The sequence below is a fragment of the Cyrtonyx montezumae genome, unplaced genomic scaffold, assembly GCF_038088225.1.
Source record: "Cyrtonyx montezumae isolate F1298 unplaced genomic scaffold, pur_monq_1.0 scaffold_8, whole genome shotgun sequence".
Classification (NCBI taxonomy): Eukaryota; Metazoa; Chordata; class Aves; order Galliformes; family Odontophoridae; genus Cyrtonyx; species Cyrtonyx montezumae.
The window spans coordinates 75,744,560-75,771,709 of record NW_027072089.1 but is presented as its reverse complement, the minus strand read 5'-3'; the positions used below and the strand labels follow the sequence as shown (position 1 = coordinate 75,771,709).

The 27,150-nt window shown below is 38.0% G+C and overlaps 1 protein-coding gene across 1 annotated transcript in view; it reads right to left on the bottom strand.

Annotated features, from left to right (window-relative positions):
• Positions 1–2,030: 2,030 nt before the first annotated feature.
• The window catches only part of LOC136059061 (cadherin-6), a 98,427-nt gene continuing 73,307 nt past the window's right edge, over positions 2,031–27,150 (bottom strand). The window contains exons 4-12 of the mRNA XM_065752958.1: positions 26,205–26,324; positions 24,040–24,207; positions 22,371–22,558; positions 20,668–20,921; positions 14,527–14,663; positions 9,947–10,068; positions 9,057–9,174; positions 8,718–8,969; positions 2,031–4,849 (exon numbers count right to left, since the gene is read on the bottom strand). Coding sequence (XP_065609030.1) covers positions 4,359–4,849; positions 8,718–8,969; positions 9,057–9,174; positions 9,947–10,068; positions 14,527–14,663; positions 20,668–20,921; positions 22,371–22,558; positions 24,040–24,207; positions 26,205–26,324 — 1,850 coding nt within the window. The 3' untranslated portion in view covers positions 2,031–4,358. The remainder of the gene's footprint in view (positions 4,850–8,717; positions 8,970–9,056; positions 9,175–9,946; positions 10,069–14,526; positions 14,664–20,667; positions 20,922–22,370; positions 22,559–24,039; positions 24,208–26,204; positions 26,325–27,150) is intronic.

Sequence of the window (27,150 nt, the reverse complement as noted above, 5' to 3'; positions counted from 1 at the left end):
CAAACCTGGATCGTTTGCAGGTTGCCTCTCCCATTCACATTTAAGAACTATAAAATACCTTCCCATAGAATGAAATGACACCTGGCAGCTAAAAAAGGGATTATCACAAAATATGTATTCTGTTTCGTAGGCCAAATATAGAATATAATGGTGTTGGTACATGTTGAGTGTTTCTCTTCTGCTTGGGATCTGCCGTAGACATTTTTTATACAAGCAGTGTCCGAAAGGCCTTTTTTTTCTTCTCATGACTAGATATTGTATCCATCCATGTCAGGTCTCAGAACATGTCTCAGACCTGTGATGCTGCCAGCTGAGCCTTCAGGAAACCCTCAAATTCCCTTGTTCAGGACTTGCTGCAAGTTTCTGTCTTGGCTGTTCTCCATAGGCTGGTCTAATAAGGGAGATGTTCTGGCACAAATGTGTTGGCAGCATGTCTCGGTACATCTGGTTTGCTGCATCTCCTCATACTGTTGCTGCTGTGGGGTAGACTGATTCTTAACATGAAACAATCATCCTGAGTAAAAATCCATTTTACAGAATACAGTAGCTGCTCTGGGAGTTGGGATGGAATAGCTATACTAGAAACCTTATTCCCTTTCAAGCATGGAGATGTTATTGTTCTGCAACAGCACGGCTGGAAATGTCCCCCATGTAAGCAGGTCTCTATTTCATGTTAACTCCACTGAGTTCCTTGGTAGCTTTTAATAGCTTCCCTGTTTTTAGAACAGACACTTTTCCAAATGAAAAGCCAACTTCCTTGCTCATCTCTGCCTGGCTTAGCTAAATTTGCTTATAATGTTTATTCTCTTCAAATGGGTGTGGTTCTAAGAACAGCAGGCTTAAAACAGCCCTGAAACTCACCTCATAACCCCTAATCTAACATTTGCTTATCTATAAATGGCAATTCTAGCAGTGTGAAAGTACTGTTAAATACTCATTTCTATCATCTAGCACACCAACATGCAACAAGGTGCAAAGAAAACACTACTGCAAAGTTTTGTATTCACTGCAATATGGCACTTTCAAGATTTAATATGCAGTACTGATTCTATAAATTGCACTTTGTGGTACTGCCAAGCAAGAGGAAAAAACAATTAAATTCTTCTTGTGAGAGAGATGCTAAGTCTAATTCACAGGAAAAAAAAAACAGGCCCTAAAACCTGGATGGATAATAAATAATTTGGATGTGAATTTGCCTTGAGTTATCCTAGGAGAATCCATTTGCTATTGAGACAGTATATCTGTGGTGACATTACATAATTTTATATATTATACATTTACACAATAGTCATGAGCAGCCTCTCTATTATATGTTGGGTCACTCAATGGACAAGATAGAGCCAGCTTTCAACAGGAAAAAAAAGAAAAAATTGAAAAAAAAGGAGGTGAGGGAAAAAAAAACAACAACAAACTTGGGGTTGAACTGTCATTAACAGTCTCCAAATCAGACCGAGCTGCTGTACTGACGTAGTTCAGTAGCTACAAGGAGGTGAGTGGTCCTCCTATCATGTTAGCCTCCTCAAGAACTGACTCAGGCAGTTTCCATGAGGGGACCACATCATCCCAGCTGTGGGCAGGCTGCTTACTTCTTGGGCTGCCTTCAGCTATGTGACAACAGCCCCCTCTCCCTATTGAGTACAAGGTGGCTAGTGGGGCCCAATGCCTGTGAACCCACAGGCCATCTGGCAGCCATCTTTGCTGTCCGCAATGGTCTGAGGAGGGTTAGGATTCATTGACTGGTTCTCAGCATCCAGCTGTACTCTGAGTTTGTAATTTGCTGCAGGCAGCCCCACGCAGAGATGGGTGAGGGGCAAGCCTGTGGCAAGAGGGTCCCCTGAAGGGCACAGCATGTGCAGGAACTGCAGGAGGAGAGTGGCTCACACAGAAGAGCATGAAGCAGGTGCTGCTGAGCACCTGGTTCTCATCCCAAGTGTCTGAAAGCCATTGAGGAACGAGGCGATCCCACTCCTCTGCCTGAACCAGGTTTTGGGCAGGTTGCCTACTGGATGCTTTGATTTCCAGTCAGGCTTTTATAATCTCATATTGTGGAGTAGAACTGAGGAGAATATGAGAAAGGCCTAGCTGTGTCACTGCCATCATATGGGCACACCAGGTTCAGCCCCACCATGTGCTGGAGTGGGCACCTAACCCACGACAGGCTGGGTGCTCAGCTTCTTCTGAAATCTTGAACTTCCCTGCTCTGAAACTCAACTGAGCTACAATGCTGGGCACCTATAAACCACCAGCTGCCTTTCCCTTCAACCTGCACACTGTAGTGCTTCCCACTGCAGAAGTGTCCTTCCCAACACTGCTGGGCAGTGCAGATCAATTTTCTCCTTCTCTGAGCTGCAAGTGGGCCCTCAAAACCAGAATTTCTGTCATCATGCATGGATGTGTCTAAAACTGTGGAATCTTACCACTCTCTTTATTTGTTTCTCTGAAAGTAATGAATTCCAGGGATTAATTTTTAATCCCTTTTAATTTTTCTATTTATTAACTTTTTTCCCTCGTCTCTTTATTTTTAGAGTAAATTGGAGCTGTTTAAGTTTTCAAATTGATTCACTAAAGATTTGAGGGGGAAGGAGGAAGGAAATAGATCTGTTCCTGTAATTCTAGTATTAAATACCATTTCAAAATTAAATACGTGAGATCAGTTATTTATGGGGTATATTAAAAAAATGAAAAAACCACCTTCCCCCATCAATCTGCTTTAGGCCATGTCCCTGTTTTGGGACCCACAGGGGCTTTCAGCTCCTGGAATTGGATATGTCTGATGGGTACTGCTTTGGGGATTTTCCATCTAGCCTCTCCCAGATGACTTTACTTAAAGAACAGCCACAGTTTAGGTTTGACAAACCAACAGAAAGAGTGAACGGTACACAGGCTGTAGAGGAAATTGTTCTGGCTTGAGACTATGACATCTCCCCCCTCTCCCACCACTGGACAAAAATTACTTAGCTTGGCAATGCAGATAAGCACACCCACAGAGAGACTTGTGATTAAAATGTCACCTTCTGGTGAAGTCTTTAACAACGCTGGCTGAGTAGTTTATTAAAAGAAAAAAAAATAATTAAAAAAACCCACTGAAGTTATATACCCTGCTTTTCAGTCCACTAGAATGACAATTGATTTTTGCTTATTTGTGCATTCAGGGCTTGAATCTGAAGGGGGAAATAAAAAAAAATGCAAAAAAGCATAAGAACTTCCTCTGTCAGAATGCCAGCATTTTCCATCTGTAAAGCATTTTCCAAGTGACTTATCTAATTCTTGCAACATCCTGATGAGGTAGGCATTATTTCCCTACTTTACAGATAGCAAAACTGGGCTGAGAGTCAGTGAGAAGCCACCATGGGCTGCAGCCAGGGGAGTTCAGGATGTAAAAGCTCTCCTTCCTCCTCTGCAGTTAGTTCTCAATGGGTAGTGGTCACCCTGGGGCTACAACAGCGCTCCTACACTTGGGAACAAGCAGAAGTAGAAAAGTCAGACTCCTGCCTCCCCAGCACAGTGGCCTTCATGTGCATGTTCAACCCATCACAAGTACAAAGAAAAGCCTGTTCCTTCCTCAGAGCCATGGTCTAATATGGAGCCTAGGTTCCTAGAAGCCATCTAAGAACAAGATATTGGGGGTACTGACTGCACACACACGCATGCACTCACATCTCTCCAGCAACGCTAGGTCAGAAGAATATATACATAGCAGTCAATGAACTATATATATGTGTGTTAATATGATTCAGTACACTGGGGGAAATGGCAAGTTCTGAAAAGACACTTAGATTTAAATGTCTGTTAGGCCTCTCTAACCTCCTCATGAGTAAAATGCATTGGATGGTTTTTTTCTCAGCTGACTCTACTTTGTATAATAAACCTTCATTCCATCACCACTACTTTTGACTATAATACATAGGTTAAACTAGGGTACCTCATTACATTGGGTTGTGCAATACACAATCAACAGAGCAGTCGTCTGAGCTGAATAATCTGAATACAAGTAAAAAGAGCAAGTGAGCTTAAACAGTAATATACTCCAATTTACAGTATAAGCAGAACAAGTAAAAATATTGCTCCCCATCTGATCTTTTTTTTTCCCCTCCACCACTGCTGTGCCGTGCCTGTAAGGTTGGCTTGATAAACTTGGATGCCCTAAAAATAAGAACTTTGCCTCTTGGAAGCTCATAAAATGATACTAGAAAAAGTTTTCTGACAGCTGATCCACACAGACTGCAGTCATTAGACAACTGGAACCGTTTCGAACAGAGAACCCTTTCACAGAGCTGTGGAGAAATAGAAAGAAATAGCCACTTCACGTATCTCAATGCTGTTTCTGAAAATGAGGGAGGGAAAAAAAAGGCAACATATTAAGAGTCTTTGTCACTGTCCATTGAGCCATACATATCTGCCAACTTTTTAAACCGTGGTCCCCAGTCACTGAGGTAATCATAGTCCTGGTCTCCATCTGTAGTCACCGACTCCAAGGAGCTGAGGGACTCTGCCACAGAACCATTACCTTCGTATGCGTAGGTCGCTAACGAGTCATATGGGGGGGCTGCTGGGTCTGTATCATTCTCCTTTAACCTTTGGTTAATGAAATCTCTGACATCCGTGTTATCTCGGGCTGTTGCAGTCCGCCGTGGCATGAAAAGCGTTTCTGGCACAATGTCTCTGCGTAATTTATTATCATCTATGGCTTCGGGATTCCTCAGCGTGCCGATATCAAATGCCTGGGTGTCTTCCTCTCCACCACCTTCATCATTATAACTGACAATGTTGTCTCTGATGTCTTCTTTGGAAATAATCAAAGGCTCTTTTTTCCTTTGCCGTCTCAGTGCTGCAAACAACACCACTGTAACTGGAAACAAAAGCAAGGGAGAGAGGAAGGGAAAAGTTAATCCCCCAAATCCATTAAAACCCAGATGAAGTGCTGAGCTAGGGCTTAAATTCTAAGTTTTAGAAGTTGTTTTGCAAAACTGCAAATGTGCATGTCAGGTTTTTAGACTATGCTTCTTCTGCTTGTGAACACTGTGAAAGATGTTGTGGCATGAGTGTGCAGCAGACAAAGGAGATGTCAGGCGGGTAAGAAGCTGAGCAGCGTGTTCTTGTCAGCAGGCCTATTTTTACCCAGAATTGGATAGCAACTCTGTTGCTTGGAGGACAAAAATAGTTCCATGAGAGCCGGGAAGGGAGAAACACTTGCACCAAAACATGTTATATACGTGCTGTATACCTTGAACATCTAGGATGAGATGAAACTTGTGCTAAGGACAAGACTAGTATCTACTGGCCTTTAATAAAAGGTTAGTAAAGCTGAACTTCAAGTCTTTCCTTCTGTGGAATAGTTTAGGATATGGGATGGATTCTCAACCCACTCGAAGTCCAAGTTTATTTTATTAACTTTCCTGGCAAGCTTTTACAATGGATACCATGTTTTAAAGTGTATAGTTTGCCTTATAAAGTATATAGCTTAAAGCCGGTGACATATGAGATACTGCCATATGGCAGTGTTTTTATTAAATCTGCCGAAGGATTATGTTTCACAAAAGATATTTTATACTTTTCCTTCTAATGTGTGTGTATATATATAATTTATTCAGAAGACAGGAATTATTTCAAAGGCCCTGATCCAAACCTAAACAGTTCCACTCAATAGTGGTCCCTGGAGAAGTATACACAGAGGACAGGAGGTGATGTGTTCGACATTTTATTTCTTTTAGAAGTTGATTTCAGATTTCTTAGCTGGATTCTACTTTCAGATGGTAAATGACCCAGTATTTACAAATGAACAGCAGCAAGAAGCAGGGATGTATTACTACTTGGTAGTCTCAAGTCCACAGTGCCCAATATTTCATCTCTGCTGTGCAAACTCGGAGAAAAAAAAAGACAGATCTTGCTGTCTTTATAGTTCTCTCAGAGCAAAGCAAAACAAATCAGAAAATGCCTAAGCTCATTGATATGAGACGATAAGGTAGATCAAAGTTATCTTTCATGTCAGCTGTATTTCTAAAACTGTATTTCTAAAATAGTGTGTGAGTCAAAGCACGGTAACAGACTCCTTTTTTTCAGTCCCTTCCTTGATTGTAACCCTGTTAAGAGCACTGTTAAAGACTGAGGACATCCCCAAAACAAAATTTTATTCCATTGAAATGTAGTGTCTCCTGGCAGACAAAAATCTATGTTTTTTAGTCCCTCTTTGTGTTTTTGTTGTCCCTCTTTGTGTTTTTGTTGTTGTTATTTTTTTTTTTTGTCTGTTTTTAATGATGGGCTTCCATGGAGAATGGCTTAGATCTAGATGTTAGGTATGCTCTAACATTTTGCAAAAGAGTCTTGTACTTTTTCTCTCTGTTGTCTGTAGAGGCATTCCAGTATGATAGTTTGGAGTAGGAAAATATGCTAATTCTTACTGTATATTTACCGTAGAAATATTTTAAGAAAGAAAGTCTGTTAATAGGAGTCAAAAGGAAATAATTAAGGTGGAGAAACTGAAAAAGCAAGAATGGTTCAGATGGCAAAAACTTTGGGTTCTTATCCCAGTGATGATTTACTTCTGCTGTCACATAAAGACTCTAGTTTGAGTAACCCTCTTTTGTATGGCTGTGCAATAAGGGAGAACTCTTCTCCCTATGAACATGAAGCTGTGATCCTATATAGGAGGGCTAGGAAAAGATCTATGTTAGAGAAAACAGATAGCTGGAGTAAACTTTAAAGAACTTGAAAAACAGTGTCAATTTTGAATGTGCTTCTATTAGAGGACTCATAATTATCTGAGAAAGCGTAGGATTGATAGTTTTTACATCGAAGAGTCTCTAAAGTATTTCATTAGTGACAAAAAATGTGTTATACAGGATATTCTAGAATTATACTTGATAATTATGTCATATCTGATACTTGGATTTTCTTATTTTGCACTGAACTTGTAGGCAAAAAAAAAAAAAAAGAAAGAACCAAAGTGAAAACAACTCAACATTAGATGTTGTACGTTAAAGTACATCACCTTTAAAAGTATGCCAGTTTGTAGCAGTATTTGTGGCCTCCTGATAAGCCACTGGGCCTACTCAATCTGAAAATAAACCCAGCACTTTACAGGCTTTTTTTGTTGCTGCTAAACTTTGAGTTGTGGTTCAGGTCTGCCTAGAGTATTGTTTTTCACTCAGTAGTGATTGCACATGCAAACCTTGCAACCAGCCTGAAAATAGAAAATTATATAGCTGAGTTAATTGAAAATCTGCTTATGGTGCATGGTGGCGTGAGCAGTAATTGACATAAAGTGCTGCTTAGCACACAGAATCAATTATTTTCGATTGACATAAAACAGGAAATCGTTTAATGTCAGATTGATATTAATGAGCACAGTTGTATTAACTAGTGCAAGACTATCTGTGGCATTAGATTGATTTCTTTTTCTGGAAAGGAACTTGATACAAAGTGAGCTCAACCCTTAAAGGCCATGATATCACGTTTTGAAAAATAAATTTAATGGCAAATTAAGGTTCAGATTGTTTTTGTATGAATCTTTTCTGAAGAGATGATAGTGCTTATCTGTGCCAGCCATGATTATATTGTTGATGGTCACAATATGGTCTTTGACTCATCACTGGAGGGAGAAAACATTTGTCAATAGTAACGCTCAGGGTGATCAGCATATGGTGATGAGCATGTCTGAGGAAGATACAAGCGTAGTAAAAACAAGTGGAATTGCTAGGGAATTTCTTCTCCCCTGCTTGACCCTAGTGGTATGACATTGGTCTGAGTCCTTTCTTTTCCGGTCAGCTGCTAATGGTGACTAATAAAGTCTCCCTGAGGACTGACTGCAGTCTATTGCACAGTTCTCCACAGATTAGTAGGTTACATCTAAGGGCTGATGGACACATCTCAGTTTTGCTGATCAAGAAGAGTGGAATCTGCATGAAAGGAACATGAGTGGTGATGCAGACTTGCTTTATCTTTCAATAAATAAATAAATCAATAAATAAAAATCTGACCACCTGTAAATGCTGTAGCCAGGCATTGAGATGCATTGAGAACATTGAGATGTCAGAATGCTTTCGTAGCCACCCCATTTCAGCATCCTACTCCAGTGGAACAGAAACACTAAGTGTCATTTGTTTGCCCCTAGGTTAGACGTGGGAGCATAATTGTTTAAAACTAAGTTATCTGGACTCCTTTTGAGGTCAACAGAAAGAGATAAATTCACTCTTCAGCATGTGGATATCCTCTTCCAATAAAGGGATGGAATGGATGGCTTTCTGAATGTGCCTGTCTCTTTCCATTGAGCACAGGGAGCAGCCCAGCTGTCTCATCTTGCTTGAATGCGTCTAGCTTTTAGACAGCTGAGATTAGGTAGGATGTATTCTGTACACCATATCGCCAGCATCCCTCAGAGAAGGAAGTACAATAATATAAATGTCAGATAAGACATGGATGCCTCTGCTTTGTTCTTACTCTAGCCTTGGTATAACCACCTTGCAGCAATGGAAAATAAGTCACTGACATCTGTGATACCAACCACTTTGATCTGGAAGTTTTGCCCCCTTGCACCATTTCTTTTGAGGTGAGCCTTTTGAATTTCTTGATTGTTCTGAAAGTACTGAGAAGCTTTCCGTGTGCTTTGGTGTTTTTTGTTGGTTTTTTTGGGGTTTTTTTTTTTGGCTTTTGTGTGTCTGTTTGAACTGCTCAAAACCACTTCAACCACATAAAGAACGGAATACATCTGAACCACTTACCAAGTAATATAATGATACAGAGAAGAATGGCAATGAGAGCCCCAGTGCTAAGACCAGTAGGATGAATCAAGGCTTCTGCATTACAGGACAGCATCTTTCCTCGATGGTCGCAAGCACATACCCGAATAGTCACCGTTTCAGTGCTGCTCTGGATAGGGTAGTCATTGTCTGATATTACCACTGGCAAAAGGTAGGTACTCGTTTCATGCCGGTTATATCTGGTTTTTCGGGTGAAAATCCCTGCTGTGTTGTCTGGAATCATAAAGCACACGTTTTATCTTCACCTGAAGACTGAAAGGAAGGGTGAGATAACAAAGAAAGGTCTTTCTAGAAATTCACCTCTGTTGTCCTGAAGTGTAAAGTTTGAGCTGCTGGCTGCCTCTGGAGCTATGGAGAATGAAAACTGGTGTCCATTGTAAGAGTCATCTTTATCAACAGCACTCAATGTTTGTATCAGCTGAAACAATCAGAACAAAATTATCTTCAATGTCAGTGGACTTTATGCTTATTTATGTACTGTAGGATTATAAAGTGATTTCATTGTTGTTGTTTTTGTTGTTGCTTTAAGGCAGCTGATGCTGCTATTGTAAGCATAACAAAAGCGATGCATGTGCTCCTGATGCTGTTTCAGATCACCATGCTATTGTATCCTGTACCATTAACCAATAACGTAATGAATTTGAAATTTGGCAGGAAAGTAGCGTTGACTTCCACAGCAGGTTTGGGTTGCTGCCATTCCAGCTGGGTAGGAAAGCTTTGCACGTGACAGGCAGCAGAAATGGAAGATGAGACAGTCCAGTCTGGCTAACCAAATCCCAAGTCTCTAGAATTGTTTGTCTGATCCTTCCAAATTATCTGCTACTTTGAACCATTTAGTAATAGCACTGGTAGAGTGAGAGTTATCTGGGAGAAAATAATTATCTCACAGACAGGACCTGTAACAGTTTTTGAAGGAGACAGTGGAGGTGCCTGAATATAGCAGAGAATCACAGAGGGAAAATGAATCAGAGATAACAAGGCACAGTACTGAAAACAAGTGTAAAACATAGTATCATATTAGCTGCAAGAATACTAAGTGTAATCAGACGCTGTGCAGCCACAGTTCAGTTTAATTTTGCTAAACTGACACTCTGATGCAGTGCAAGGTGCATCTCTTGATGAGGTGGTGAAGAGAAGTAGCAAAAGCAATTCATTTGGAATATTTTCTTAGTACAAGCAAACAAACACACCTGATCTGCCTTTGCATTTTCACAGACAAAGGTCTCATAAAACATGGCAAACTCTGGAGCGTTGTCATTTACATCCAGAACCTTAATGAACACTGGGACACGGCTGCTTTGTTTTGGGTTGTCTGAAATGATAAAACCAGAAAAAAAAACACACACAGATTTTATTTAGCACAGCTACTGACCCAGTATATAAAACAAGGACAGATTAGGGGCTCAGTGCCATTATTCCTTTTTCATTCATTATATTCTGTTAATTACTGGGAAAATACATTATGAGATGAATATAACAAAACTGGGCTATATTATCATATTCTGATTCTGTGTAAACATTACAGTTATCACTGGGTAGGAGTTCAAGGTTTGCCAGTTACTTTAGGCATTCAGAACATGATTATGAATGTATGTATATCTATAAAACACTATACCAGAATTAAATGATATATATTTATTAGCCTGCTTACTGGTAACAACATTCACAGAACATATTCCCTTCCTTAACTCTGAGACAGGAATACTGAATATTCATGAAGATGGGGTTGCTGTTTTTTTCCTCTCCACCTATAAGAGGCAATATTCCCTCCCCTGAAAATCTCATGACAGAATTCCTTAAGCTACCACGATTATCACTACTATACATACATAATAACTGCTGCTGTGATCACAGGCATTTTCTAATCTTCTGTGGATTGATTTGGCTAATATTCTAGAGTTGATTTTAAAATGTATCGGCTGAAGCACACCAGCACTATATAAAATCTACAGATTTCTGTATGTAAGCTTTTTTCTTCTTTTTCTTTTCTTTTTGGCTTTAAGGACTTGGTAGGATCAAGAGATTGAATTTGACAAGGATATTACTGGGCATAAAGTAGCGATAAAAGTATTGTTAACCTCGTAGACAGAAATGAAAATGGTTGGAAATGCAACACATTGTGCAGACTATTCCTTTTCCTGTTGGACAACAGGGGAGACAGATCTTCTTCAAAAAGATATTCAAAGTAGGAAGGAGAGGCAATGGGCAGCAACCTCGTCTGAGAGGCATGAAGGAGGAAACAGGCAAAATCTGAGTCCAAAGGACACGTCATAATTACCATCAGCTCCTAAAAGGCAAAAGGCCTCCCCCCAAATAAATTTGTCATCACTAATCGACAGTAAACCAAGAGATATTTCCAGAATCGATCAGTGTACCATGTCCTCCATATGTTGCAAAAATGATCCAGGACATCTCACCTAGACGTACCCACTGTAGTGCTTGGTAGCGTGTGGGAGTGCAAGAATGAAATCCTTGAGGGAATGAGTAGGACTGAAATGACATTTATTTAAAATAAATACCCACCTCCTCCCATTCACGAGGACTTGCACTGAGTTTTGCTACATTCATTTCCAACCCATATAAACATAGTTTATTAATATATTTTAATCTATGATCCAAGTAAAAAGAAAAAAACCCCACAAAAACAACAGTGGAATAAAATACAGATCTATGAGTTTGCATGCTTCTACAAGCAGTCATTATAGTAGCTTGTTGAGTTAAGCTTTAATAAAAGCCCTATTACTGTATTTATCAAACTTCTATAAATTTGAAAATGCATTCCCCAAAATTGGCACTGCATATTCGTATTACAGAGCTCAGTCATTTGGACAAAATACTGCACTTTAAAGCTCCACAGTCCCATTGATGTCAATATGATTCTGTTAGGCATAAAACACATTCTAATATAAACCACTGGGCTAAATTCATCCAATGTATAAAATATCTACGTGCAGCATAGACTAGGCTGAATTTTATGCTAAAATACATCAATACAAATGTTGAATTTTTATAATAGGCAGAAATAGAATTACTCATTTGAATTTACTTGCAAGACTGTTCTTAAGGGCATACCTTTCTAAAAAAACGAATTCAAATATATTGCCAAATGTATTTCTTTTCCTCCCCAAAATTACAATTGTCTTTTTTCCTGCTTTCTTGAACTATTAAATACATATTTTCATTTTACTTCGAGGTGCTTAAGATCCTCACAATTTAAAATGAGAGTATAATAAACAGAAGCTATATAAAAGCCAATATGTTCTGTGGATGGGGGCCTTTCTGATTTCATAGGAATATGAGTTGAAATATGTTTATACATCATAAAGACCTTTTGGTCTTCTTTCAAATTATTTATGAAAATGAACTGGAGTAGATTTTTTTTTTTACATTATCCTGTAATTACTACTGAGCTCCATCTCCAAAAAAAAAAAAAAGTTCCACCGTATGAAACAGACAGATCTGCTTGAAATCCATCTCTCTAGTGGCATTATGTTTTATGTTTAACTATCAACTGCTAAACATTGTTGTTTTTGTTTTTTTTCAGAATGCTGTTCCAGTGTCCTGCCGATCCTGATTTACCTTTAAGTGTTAAGTAAAGAGTATTTATTTTAAAGCAGTCTCAGAACTGTCTCTGGTGAGCTGTGATTCTGCAGCTGTGAGTCAGGAGCTCTGTGCACTGAGCTTCATTATCAGATTGCCTCTGATTGTGGCAGATGTAGTGATCCTTGTGTTTCATGAAGGATTTGTTTGCAACATTCAGAGCATAACTCTCAGGACTGCTGAGCAACTGCAGCTCATACAAGTGAAACAGGAGGAGAGCATTAGAAAATGCAGCTATCTATACTAACTGATAATTTTAGAAAATTAAATACAAAACAACTTCTGCATTTCCATTAGTTCTATACTGTAAAATGAACTTGTGAACAGTCATCACTGAAAGGGGTTTCTCTTTATGACTTCACCACTTTTTTGCATCCATCCCTTTGTGCACGTCCTGCCTTGATTAAAGGATACTTCCTTTAGATTACTTCTTTAGTAATCTGAATTAGTGATGTTGTGTCACTGAGAGAAATTAATGTTAGCAGAATGGGATTTAGGTAGCCCTGTTTGAAATGTCTAGTTCTAGCCAGGAGCACTAAGCAGTGGTGTTTTCCAGTTTACTCTCTTCAGACTAAAACTAGTGTGGTAGCCTGGATCAGACCAAGGCTTGTTTCAGTAGTAGCTGCTTTTCAGCCAAGAAAATTGCCTTTGGAAGGCACCTACCCTAGTTAGGCCAAATTTGGTCTAGGCTCAGAGATGCACATCCTGGGAAGGCTATTGCAGCCTGGAATGTTTCAGACTAAAGAGGAATTGTAATTAAGGCAGAAACTTGTTTCAGACTCAAAAGGTTTATCTGAGAGCATTTGGCCCAGTAAAAGCTCTGCCCTAAGGGAAGGAGGCAAGGACTGAAATCAATTCATATAGATACAACTTGGTTTTCAGATACTACACAGTTTGCTGTAGTGCATGTTGTTTCAGTTCCACTGGGATCAAAGTAAGTGTGCTTCTTGTTATTCTTTCCTTTTTTTAGGTGTTTATTTTTTTCCTTCTCTTCTATCCAGGAGCTCAGACTCTAGCGTACAACTCTTGACACTAGACCACTCCTTCAAAGACTTAACAGAAACACAAACATCTGGCTAACAGTCAGCTAGAAGTCAGTGTTTGGTATGCAGAAACCACATACCTGGCATAAAAAGGTGCAAGCTTTCAAAAGAGAGAGAAAACTATTTTAAAAAAACATAATTCCTGTAGGCCCTAGTGCCCTGTCTTATGTAAGGCCATCTGTCTTGCCTCACTAGCATCACATGTATCACGACAGTTTTCAGCTTCAAAAAAAAAACCAAAACCCTACAGAGTGAAGAAGACTGAAGTCAAGTACCTCTTAGTTACATTCTTCTCAGCATTCAGCAGCTGAGTGAGCCATACACACACACATGCACTCAAAATGAGAAAGTAGAACTTAGGTTTCTCTCAGATCATGTTTAAAAAAAACCAAACAACCGTTTAACCTCTGGGACAGTCCCAGAAATGATCTGTCTACAATTCTGGCATATTCATGGGGATTCTGCAAAGGTGGATGGAACTGTATTCTGTAGTATGCCTTATGTTCATAGGTAGTGCACTAAAATAAAGAGGCTTACTTATTAAGGCTGGCTAGCATGCATGGCTTTATCTAGATCACTGGCATGTCGGTTCATAAAATAAAAATGACTACTGTTACCACAAGATTACTTTTTCTGAGCAGTCCTAAACTAAGCAACAAACAGGTTTGTAACCAGGGGTTCTGAATGAAAAAAAAAAAAAAGGAAAATTACTACAGGAGTTGGAAATTGAAATAATAAAAAGCTGATTAAGACTTGGGCACCTAGCTCAGCCCAGGCAACTCACTCCTACTAGAAAACATCCTGCCATTCGGCCTGGATCAGAACAAAGTCATTCAAAGAATGCAGTTTAACCTTAAGCCACTGTTTGGTACTCACTGAGTCACTGTGGCAATTACTAATTGAAAATATAGAATTCTTGCCTTCCTTCTCAGCTGTTACCTCTTCATGCACTGCTTCCCTAGTAAACATAAAACTGCAGACCATATTTTTCAGTTTCCACTTCTTCATTAGTATTGAGCAGCCTATCCATATATCCTGACATCTGTCCAGCCATGCTTTCCACGCTCTCAGTTAGAAGGCGAAGTTCATTACATCAGGGACAGCAGTGGTATTTAGGTTTGACTTACTGATCTCTGCTGCTATTACTGTAATGTTGTGCCATAGCAGTGTTTCCCGGTCAAGAGTTTTTGAAGTAAATATTGAACCATTTCCTGAGTTGATGTTGAATACTCTGTCCATATCAGTGTGTCGATCTACAGAATACCTGCAAATTCAGAGAGAGATGTTAGAAGATTGTTTTCCATTTATTTTCTATGTACTTAAACCATTTTCTAAGACTAGACATCAAACACCCAGTAAATGGGGTTGCCTTTTGTTTTGAATTCAGCCTTCGGTGTCTTTATATATTCACACAAAGAGCTTGTTCTGAGCTTCTGGATAATGGCACACTGGAGGTTTGATTTAGAAGGTGGGGCATTGTCATTGAATAAATGGATTACTGTGGAATTTACATACCTCTGAGAATCATCAAAGCTTTGTTTTTTTGTGAGAAATGTGAACTCTGTGTCCTGAAAAATATGATTTTTTTTTTTCAGGCTGAGTTGGCTTTCCCATTATCAAACTCTTTTTTAATGGCTTTATATCCCAACTATTCCAAATAATTTCTGATGGGAAATTTGATAGCCAGGATGCATTTCTGCCTTTCCCTTCCCAGGGTTTAAAAAGAGTGCCCCCAAAATAACAAGTTGGCATGAAACAGAGATTCATTATTCCACAATGTATATCACCTAAAGGTTTCCTATAATTCATTAAAACTAACATGCTCAGCCCTACTTGATGATATCCAAATGCGAAAACAAATGATAACAAGCTCTGGAGCTCATAATCCAAGTACAGGTGCAATTTTATAGTCTGATCTTACTCTTTCTTTTCCTGCTGGACCAAATCCAACTTTAAAAGCAGAACTCTCCAGTTCATGGGACAGTGTTCATCTGTCCTAATCCAAATATTGTCACCTCATTTGTCTCTCATGAGAGAAAGTTTTCACATAAACAGTGGATGTTTTGACAAATGTTTTTCTGATGTTGGTGAAACAGGAATACAGTTGTATTATTCTGCTCTTTTTGCAAGTTGTGTGTGTGCTGGTGTACAATCCAGAACAGAACCTTATGAAGCCCAGTATCCTTTCTTAATCGACACATCAGTGGAGGCAAGGAAGCTACTGTTGTGTCTAGGCAAAGATAAAACTGAGATACAGCTGAGCTGGTTTGCAATTAGATGAAAACTGGGCCAGGAGAATGACTGGCAGAGCTCATTGTCACTATAGAACTGAGGGAAAGGCAGAGGCATAGGAAAAATCTTCACTCCCTTTTCCACTCTAGGAGCAGCTCCATGTCACGTCCTTTACTCTGCACAGATTTCCCAGGACCTGTGTGTTTTCTTAACTTCTGAGAAAGATCTTGCACACAGATAGGAGCAAATAGAAGCATCCAGCTCAAAAAGTGGTTTTAAGAAAAGTTTAAATTGAAAATGCTGATCTGCTAATTATTTTGTTACTGTGTGGTTTCTTTTTTCAAGTGAAAACAATGAGATATGATATCCAAAGCCAGTAAACCAGGTCTTATTCTGAAAGGAGAATTTAGTGAAATGCACCTTCCTAAAATTATGGTAAGTATTAATTATTTAGAATAAATGGCCTTTCTTTTTACATGTTCAATTTCTATGGAAACAACAAAATGAAATTCAAGGGTACTCACAGAGCAAACTAATTTGGTAGTATTTGCATAGGCACACTCTACTAGTTTTTCATGATCGGATACAGTCCTTATTCTTCACTGTCAGTTGACTAACGATACAAAAAATTTAGCTGTATGAAGTCAACTTTGGTGTCACTAGCCTAGTTTCTCAATGCACCATTATAACATTACTGACAGCTTGAACAAAGTATCTGTGAAGGTACGGAATAGGCAGCACTGAGTGACGGGACAGCTCCGGCAAACCGTGTAGTTTTGTCCAAATGTAAATATTACACGTGAATTTGTTGACTTAGCTGAAATGTTTGATGGAAACAAGTTTGTACCAAGCAGTTTGACTCTCGTATACTTTGACAAAGTAAGTATTTGATATGGTAAACATTTCATTTTAACTTTCATTCATTCGGGCTTTTCTATGATATTATGTTGGTATTTTGTGAATTCAGTCATTTTTCAGACATTCTGCAGCTCATTTCCATATCTTTCAGCTGAAATACTTCAGTATTTCCATTTCACAGTACATCTAGATTTTTCATTCTTATTTGAAATGAAAATACCAGAATTTTCCATAGATTAGCTATTCTAGCCAACTCTAATAGTATGTTTCAGGCTCTTATTCAGCAAGATGTTTAAGAAAGCATCTAGCGTTAGGCATGAGTTGTCCACTGTTGTTTTTTTTTTCTTCAATTATGCCTTCATGCACGCTTCATATTATGAATGGACTTAACGTATCTTTCAGCCTTAGAAGATTTTAATGCCTTGACATATTGTAATCACTATCATTACTTTGTAAGATTGCCCATATTCAATTGCATCTGTGATACAGTATCTGAGTGAAATGAAAGAAAATGTTCTGGAGCTTTATACATTGAAGACTTCTTCAAAACATTAAGAATTTAAAAATGTAAATCCTAGTAAGACCAAATGTATATTCAGTTGTTTGTGCAGAGGAAAGTTAAACTCAGAAAAAAAGAAAAACAAAATAACCAGAGAACGGCTTCTTAATGAAATGTTAATTTTATTTCTTCATATTCAAGAGAAAATACAAACAAGGTCAATGCAGTTAAAGTATATTCTAATTATATCATTAACCCTGGTCTCCAAAGATGATTTTAATAAGCCAGACTGTCAGTTCTGTTTCTCAGTTTGTATAATCCAGTCTCTTTTGGTCAAGGACCTTAAATTATGCAGAACTGGTGGTGATTCTGACTTATGGATCATAACACAGTAAGAATTAAGCAGACAACATCAAACTCATTTTTACATTTATTTAATGAAATTACTGGTGCGTATTTGTCAGATTTCAGGACCTCATCACTTTCAAACCTTGGGGAGTTGACAAGCTAGAAAGTTAAAAGGTATCTATATATATTCTCATTCTCTCCTTGTACATAGCAGGAAGAAGGGGCAAGAGAATCTAACACATGCAAATATGTTGTCATTAAAATATACAAACAAAATTAAGCCCTACATTTGTTTGCGGATCATTTTAATCTAAGAAACTTTTGTAAATCAAATCACAGCAGGAGGACAGCTCCAGTGACTGATGAACTTCATTATGACTCTAAAGAGTTACTATAGCAAAAAGAAAAACACTTGACTAGCTATTTACAGAGATCTGATGTACAATACAGCAATGCTGGTTGCAGCTTTTTTTTGATTTTTAGGGTTTTTTTTCAGTATGCAGTGGTTCATAACATCATTTCTATTTAGATCAAGCAAAAGCTGAATGCAAAACTTTTCTCATAGCACAGCTGGACAGTGGAGAATTAATCAGGAGTCTATGAATGTTGCTATGCATGGCATGGATGGTTATTCAAATACAGCCAAACATTTATTGGTGTACTTCTGTATTTCCTTAATGTTACACAGAAGAAAGGCTAATTTGTAAGAGCTGGAATGATGCTCTAGTGATACACAGGTCACAGATGGTGATGCACTCTTTCAACCAGGGCAGATATCTGCTTCATATTTGGCTATTGCTTCACTGTCTCCTGATGCTCAGCAGCTTGCCGTTCAATGCAACCGCGAGTCAGGAAGATTTGTGGGTCAGGAAGGGATGTGTGTGTGAATTTTTCATAATGCATTTTCATAATGATATTGTGAAGGTTTCCTTTAATGGAAGATCAAAGGGGCTTTCATCTAACAGAGTTAGGACTCAGTTTGTTTAAAAAGAGAAATCTTCACTCAAGTAGAGGAGAAAATGAAAGGCTTTCATTGTAATATCAAGTATCTAAAGATTTTATTTTTAACTGTCAAGGAAAATTGACAAGCAAGTGACGAGCCATATATATACAGTCTAATTGCATCTTCCCTGAAGCTCAGAGCAAAAATCAGATTTAACATCTCCATTGCATGATGGAAAAAAAAAATCACCCTGTCAAAAAGATGCAGACTCAACCTCTGATCCTAAATTCTAGGAGATATCCAAGGCGTTAGCACCATAAAATTACGAGGTCTGCTCCAAAAGTAATGCCCCCTACTTTATTATGTTGCTCAGCTGCGACAGAGGTGAATGTCTGTGGCATGGCAGTAGAGGCTGAACCTTCCCATCAACATTCTGTTACAGTTTGTTGCCATATGACAGATGGCAGCAGAGGAGCAGTCTGACATGAAAGTGCTTATGAAACAAAGGTGTGTCATTGAATTCTTCCATGAGGAAAAAAATTGCAGTCATTGACATTCATCAGTACTTGCTGAATATTTACAGAGACCAAACAGTGAGCATTGTGAGGCTGTGGGTGGTGCATTTCAGCAGTGGAGACAGCCAACAGTGGGTCACCTCCACTGATGCAGATTTTTATGAACACAGTATGCAGGCTCTTTCTTGTTCATTGCTGAAGAAAATGCATAGCTGATGGTGCTGACTGTGTTGAAAAACAGTGTTTTGTAGCTGAGAATGTGCTCTATCAAATAGCAGTGTTATGCTCTTTATATCTAATGTAGTTTCCACAGAAATAAAGAAGAGGTATTACTTTCAGAGCAACTTACGTACATCTATTGCAAGATAACATCTCACAGGCTGCTGATTTCCTTTCCCTCTTACTGATTTTCATATTTATTGTATGCTGTGATATCTTCCTTTCCTCTGACCTCTTCCTTATTTTTCTTCTTCTCTCTCTCATTGTTGCACATTACTAGTAGTGTGTTTGTATGAAGACTGGAAAGGTCTTGCCTGGGTTTTATGCCTGCCAGTGTTTCATCTTCATGCTAGCATACCCATGAAGACATGCTATAGATGGTGTTTATTCTTCCCCTGAAACTCACCACAGTCAGCCGAACACCATGTTGCCCTTCAAGTCACTATAGTCACTCTTTTAATCCAGAACTTCCTATAATTGTTGCATGTCGTGATATAAATGAAAGCAAACCTTAATTAAAATTACAAGGCTTAGTCTTGAGCAAGAATTCATGTGCAGGGCAGGGCATTCAAACACAGAGAGTTTCTGCCAGAAAGTTTCTTCTTCTAGGAAATTAAGATGGTAGTATTTACCCATCTCACAAGATGAGCTAAGAGCTTAAAACTTACTCATGCTTCATAAGCACCATAAAACATCTTGATAAGAGATAGCTATTTGCAGATGTACAAAGCATTGATGGATTGGATTTTTATTAAGCCTATATTGTTCTATCTTTGATCTAAATACACTATTGCATTTCCAACCTGCCTAACCTAGAGACATGCTAAAAATTGACCTGGATTTAATATTGCTGTATTTTTCATTTCCTCCTCTTACTCTCTTACTTCCTTGTCAGCAGCAATTAAAGCACCCAGATATTTAGAAGTTCTTTCATATTCTATCTAATATGATATAAGTACTCCAGTACTCCAGTTTTCAGGTGTACTGAAACAATCAAACTTTTAATTTACAAAAAAAAACAAAAAAAAACAGAAAAGAAGGCTTAGGTTTAGCTACACCAATCTTAGTGTTTACTCCATTTCCTCTACAACTAATTTACTGAGTCATAGCAACTGCAATTTATGAAATCCGTGAGCCTGATTTGTATCACACTAACCTTACACTAATATAAGCGAGAACAGAGTCCATGTGTGAACCAAAGTGCTTTCAGGGCATTTCTGCTTGTGGTATATGGTAGGTAAATGTGATCTTTGTTAAGCAGATGTGAATAGATGGGAGAAGAGTGAGCTGCTGAATCACTACCCTGTGATATAGCCAAAGGATGCACCACACTGCACTGGAAAATGTTGGAGGAGGAAGGAGAACATTAGCATCATTGTAGTGTTCTTTCCCAGTAAACTCTCCCATGGTAAAAATAACCACAAATGTTATTTACTGAAGAGGCTAGGATATAATTCAAGATGCAAGGGCCATGCAGATGCAATCGCACATACACAGATATGCTCAAGCAAGAGAGATCATTTACCATCTATGCTACTCCATATATAAGCATACCCTTTTAAAAGGGATTTCTTTGTGTGTACTCACATGAAAAAAAAAAAGGCAAAATTAAAGCAGTAAAAGAATTCAAAGTGAGCTGAAAGTCTGTGCTTACTTGACAGGGTTCTTGGCAGCATCTGGATCCTGCGCTGTTACTGTTCCTATTACACTGTTTATTGGAACATCTTCTTTCACTTCAATTATATATGCTGGTCTGCTGAACACAGGGGGTTCATCTACATCCTCCACTTGAATTCTGATTGTGGCTGAATCCTTGAATGGCCCCAAGTAGAGGAATCGAGGGTCCACATGAGTATTGGTGGCTTCCACTTTTAGAATATACAAGTTCTTATTTTCAAAATCCAGTGCCTGGCAAGAGAAAAAATGAAAAGTTTGAGAAGTCTGTGGGGATGGCTGTGATGAGCAACCAGAAGAGCAAAATGAATTGGAGGATGGAAGTCTGTGCTAGGTAACAGGAGCCTGAACTGGAATTAAAATGCCAGAAGAGAGAAGAAAATTGGGGCTCTTTGCCACTGATGGCAAGTTCTAGGAAAAAAAAAAATTAAAAAAAAAAACAAAAACACTTTTGCAGGGAATTCTGCACCAAGAACTTCTAAGCTCCAATTAATTGTAGCTTCCTCAAGTATCTTCATGCTTTTTATCCTGTTGGTTTTGGAATTTTGTTGCTTTCTTGGCCATCTCTTGACCTTAAGCACCATACACTGTAGTGGGATTCTCTAGGAGCTCCTTTCTAACATGCTGACATTCCATCATTGAAATGAATCACTTTGTTATTTGATGTCTGAAGACATCCAGGACCACCCATGGGAAACATGATTTTATGACAGGCTATGACTATATCACACACTGATAGAATTTGAAGCAGGACTTAGAAATCATTTTTTATATTCCTTAGTGTAATGTGGGGAGAGGCTAGTTACCCCAGTTTCTTGTTTAGCTGTAGAAGATTCACAGCTTCAGTCACCAAGAGACAGAAATGCAAACGGAGCTCGACTGATATCATAATCAGCCCCTTAAAGGCATCTTTTAAAAAACAAGTAATGACAGGTGTCGTACTGATATCAAAAGCAAGTGCACGTTCAGAAAATCTCCACAATGTCTCTTTAGTGATGACTGAACTTGAACTGATGGAGGGTGATATCTGTAACCTTATCAAGCTTGCCTGATAGCCCACTGTAAACAATATTTCTCACACCTTTTCTGACAGCGAACATGCAGCTTAGTAGATGGTGTCCATTGTGATCCAACATGGCACTGTTGTTTGTTTTTTAGGTGGGTTTTTTGTTTGTTTGTTTGTTTCCTGAAGGAAAAGCATGCTGATGGGTTTACTAATTGCATCTTTATAACACGAGACAAAATAAATTCACTTGTACTTTGATACTTCATAGCTATACAATTCAATATCTTTTGATGGTGCAAAGCAGGCTGTGTGACACTGAGTGTTTCTGTGGTGTTAACACAGCACCTTTCTAAGAAGAGAGCAAATCCTGTATGCATAATAGAGACAAAGTCACAGTTGGGTCCTGAAGACATGTTCAGACAGAATTTTTTCTCAATTCTATCCCACTCCATGGATTTTGTACTCTCTCAGATCCCTCAAATCATGTTTGTTATTTTTGTAAAAAGAAAGCATCCTAACTGTATAAGATAAAATTTACAACAGTAATGTTGTAGAGATTCCTAATAGATGGCATCCAATTTAATAAGTAACATGTTGCACCAAAAATGGAAAAAATGGTAGATTTTTCTTTTTTCTGGTATTTCCAAGGTTGGTGTGAAGTGTGTTAGGATGTGTACCTTCTTGACAGTTAGAATTCCTTCCTGTGTGTCCTTGTCTGTGGTAATTCCAAACATGTCATATCCATCCCCCTCGGTGATGCTGTATTCAATCTCTGCATTTTCATCCACATCTGCATCATTAGCTTTAATCCTGCCAATCGGTGAGTCAGGTGGCGTAGACTCAGGAGCTCTGAATTGGTAGGTGCCTACAGCAGACAGAGGAGGAAACTTTTGTCAGTCAGACTCGTGGTATTTTGGATGCTATCTCTGAGCCCACTGTACTGTTGGGTATGAACAGATGAGTTACTGAGTGGCTTTGTCTTCAAGCTTGGTGCAAAAGCGTTCAGCTTCTGCCCTACTTTCATAGGGATAAAAGTAACTTATTCTTCTACCATTTTTCTAGTATGAAGGGATTTTGTTTTTTCCTACATGTATGCAACTTTAGCAACATTCGTCCTTTCCTAGATACTATCAGTCTGTGTTAACAATATAAAACAAAGTATATGAAAAATGTTTTAAGGTCAAAAGACAAATAAAATATTAAGACCTGCCAGAGGCCAATGCAGTTTAGTATCACTAAAAGCACACTAAAAGCAAAACTGGCTCAAATGCCTATTACTAATATGCTGCACTGAATTTCTCCCCTGAGAAAAAACTACTTCGGGAATGTTGGCATTATGAAGCTGTATCTTTGGCTTCTATATTGAAGACACTCATGTCCAGAGATGTATAATTAACTCATTGGAGGCAGAGTGCTACATTTCCTCTTAACTTGTTTTAATTTAAATGGAAACGTTTTGCCCACAGCTAAGAACAGACTTTGAGCTTAAATGACAAGTTGCTTCCAATAACATTCCCAATGACTTAACCGCCAAAGCTGCTGATTTGTCTGATAGTATCTGCAATTATTTTCTTGAGCAGCTGCTCTTGACTTTGACACACACTGACACTCTGATACACACATGCACACTCAGAGTGGTGGAAAGACAAAAAGCAAAAATGAAGGAAGGAAAAAGAGAGAAAGAAAAGTGAATGAAAGCTGAATCACTCTGAATCACTTATGGCAATGAACAATCATTAATACAAATGGTTTTCTAATAGATCTGACACAACTGTTTCCTTTAAATATTACACAGTTATCTAAACCTGAAGCAAGAAGAGGAGAATAAGCAGAAATATCTAGTATATTTATATATGTGCCTTTTTTTAAGTTTGCAGTGAATATAGAAAAATCCATTGATGCAAATATTTTTCAGGTATAAACACTCATTTTGATAGAGTTGCTCTTGGGATCATTTTACATTCTTAAATGAATGCTACAAAAGTTAAATATTTTAGATTGGAACGGACTTAAAATGCAGTTGGCCACATGGTCTATTATAAAAACAGTATTGATCAGAAAATATAGACTATATCAGTCAAAGCTATTTAATGGCTATCAAAAAACAGAAGTTGTTTCTGTTTGTTAATTCACTTCTCAGACTATCTATTGCAGTTGTAGTAAAAATATTAAAGGCATGTTTCCCATTGATTGTAATTAACCTTAGCATGATGCTACTGCTTGCTTCTGTATTCCCTTTTTCTTTCTTAAATTCGTGACAGCATAAACTTGACTTAAAAAACAAACAAACACCACTCGATTCTTGTTCATTTTACTGTAAAGATATAGAAGTTAAATATTCCATACTCTGGGGGAACCGAGGAGGATTGTCATTTACGTCGGTCAGTGTGATGTTCACAGTAGTAGTTCCTGATAATCCGCCCATCTGGCCTCCCATGTCCTTAGCCTGGATAACCACTTGATACTGCTCCCTGTTTTCACGGTCCATGTTTAGCAAAGCAGTTTTAATAATGCCTAAAATGTGAAAATTAAAGAAGTAAAATTTACAAGTAATGTACTGCCTTTGATGGAAATTATTTATAAAAAAAACAACCCACAGCCTAAAGAACAAAACAATCTCTGTGTAAGTGAGTAAACTCTGCCCAGTACTGTTAAGAGATGGCACATTAAATTACAGACCTGTCATATCATATCTCAGGCTGCTGCTGATGTGACAGACACAATAGTAGTGGGATCCTCAGAAAGATGTTCTACCTATCTGTGAGTAGTGTCATTTTACATAACTATTTACACCCTTTCAGCTCCATGCTAAAGTCTCTCACTGAATGAAAGAAGGCTTATTGTTCATTATAGTGCACTCCACCTTTTCTTTCTTGTTCTGTCAGTATTTTCATTTGACAGATAAAAATAAAAAGGAAATGAGGAAAAAAGCTAACTTCAGACAGACATCCTTAAAGAGGCAGTACAACAACGTTAAAATGGGAGAAATTAATTTAAAAAATTGCAAGCATGCAAGTATGCCCAAGTATGTATATTTCTATTTATACACCGATTGAAATCATTTTGCCAGTCTGTTCCTCTTTCAAAGGTACAAAGTCATTTTTGAGCCTAACTCCTGTTGAAATTCAAATCATTTCGATGTACCATGAAGCAAAATGTTTGCATTCTCACTGGGTGTCTTAAGGCTAAGAACTGACTCCTTTGTAGACAAAAGGGATGAAATCCAAGTGCTAAAATCCATGGGAAAATTCATAACAGCTTCAAGAATAACATATTAGACTCTAGGAGTTTTGCAATTAATTTCCTCAGCAGCATGATCAAGTCAGTGGTTTACCTTGCTTCCCTTCCCTTCCACATACAACCCTCTTGCTAAAAGGTTATTACTGCTGAACTCCTAGGTGCATTATCCATATTGTAACTCAGTATACTTTCCAAGTCAGAATGCGTGCAGCAGTGCAAAAATCCTCTTTCTTGTACTGTCTAATACTTTATGCTTGAAAGGGAAGCCTCCTTTGATATTGGCTTCCCTTTTTTTCAGATGTATTTTTTTCACCTCACGTTTTCCCTGACACATCTCATCTCTACTTTGCCCAAGTCTCTAAGATTTAGATAAGAAACAATTCTAAAGCCTGATTAATTGTCTGGAATACCATTCTTTTCCTTTAAGGATGTTGAGGAGAACCATTTTCTCTAGTTTCAAGCAACTTATCAGAATGGATATTCCCATTTAAGGAGCTTGTTGAAATCGTTTGTTACTTGTGAAAGTTTGACAGAAGTCCTGAGAGTATCTGTGTAGTGGGATAGTGTGGTGGTACAGCAGATTTGGTCAGTCAGAATTCACATGCTTTACACACACAGGCTTCAAAGCTGTCTGTTATTCAGCCCATAAAAAATTCTAGTTACTGTGTATAATTTAAATATATTCCAAAAACAGAACTCAGAATTTTGTGATTCTATTTGTGATCTGCTAGTGTAGCTCAACAGCCAATTTTACCTCTTCTATCATTATTCTTAATTAAGATTTCTTTCATAAAATTAGCATTGAAGTGATATGTTGCAGATGTACAGAAATTATAATTACTTTAAACAAGTTTTGAAGAAGCAGAAGGAGAAAAAAAAAAAGCAAACCCTCAGTCTTAATTTAGCCATTATGAAGATATATGAGGATTAAGCACTTTTTTGCACACCCACCTGTTCCTCGTTTTCTTCTAAAAGCCAACCTATTTGGTTTAATTTAAGCATCTATGGCAGTCTCTGTACCACTGCTTGTTAAAAATGATTGAAAACTGGCTCACATTCAGTAGTAATTGTATTTATAAGATATTGCTTGTAAGATTAAAATAATGTAGGTGTTATGTTTACAGATGTATCGCTCAATTAAGTTTGTCAGATTTTGCACTGAAATGAGGTATAATCTCTTTCAAGTTTTTGTCTAATATGTCCTAGCTTGGCTTAGCATGTCATTATAAATTGCAGATATTGTCAAAGAATGACAGACAAGGTCTTCTGACCTGTCTCAGATTCCACAGAGAAATATGGTTGTCCCTGGAGAATGCTGTAGACAACTTTAGCGCTGTTCCCATATGTAGGATCATCGGCATCAGTTGCAGTGACTTGCACAACAAAGGTACCTGCAATGATAAATTATAGAAAGTAAAATTCTATCTTTTTTGTGTTTTTTTTTTTTCCATGTCCGAGACAGTTTATGAGAAAAGCATAGCCGAGGTTCCAGTCAAACATGTGAAAATAAGTAGAGATATTCTTATTTGGTAGGAGTTTTTCTGCTCATAAAAGACGATGATTCCAAACCAAAATGATAGCTAGCATTTTCTCACTTCATTAAACTGCAGTTGCCAATTGGATACATAAATCCTTTATCATAATTTTTATGAACAAATCAGAAACCCACCTTTCACCAGATATGGAAGGTGTTTAGAGTTTGAATCTAGTTCTAGGATATATGTTCACAGATTTATTAATGTTTGTAAGAGGTTAAACTGAAATTTACATTCAGAACAAACTTAGACTTTAAGGTGTTTGACATCAGAATGTAAATCAGTTTTTTCATATATCTTTTAGAGAAGGAAATGGTTTTGAATTCTAATCAGAGTGTTAATAAACATGATAAATGAGCTTAAGTTTTAGGATATAAAACAGATTTGTGAATAAAGTATTCACTTCACATATTAAACTGTGAATATTAGTTTCTGTCTTCACCAAGTTAGGTTACATCTGTGTGACAAGTCCCATGAATGAGAGGAGACAGTATGCCCTGAAGTCTTTATTTTCGTATTGGTTGAGCATTATTTTAATCTCATTCTTGATTGTGATTAATTAATGTTTCTCTCCCTGGGTATTTTTTCAGATTAGAACTGTGTTTCTTGCCATTCAACCATCCATTTTTCTCTGACAAAAAATAAAAAAAAAAATCAAAATGACCTTCCTAGGAATCAGAGA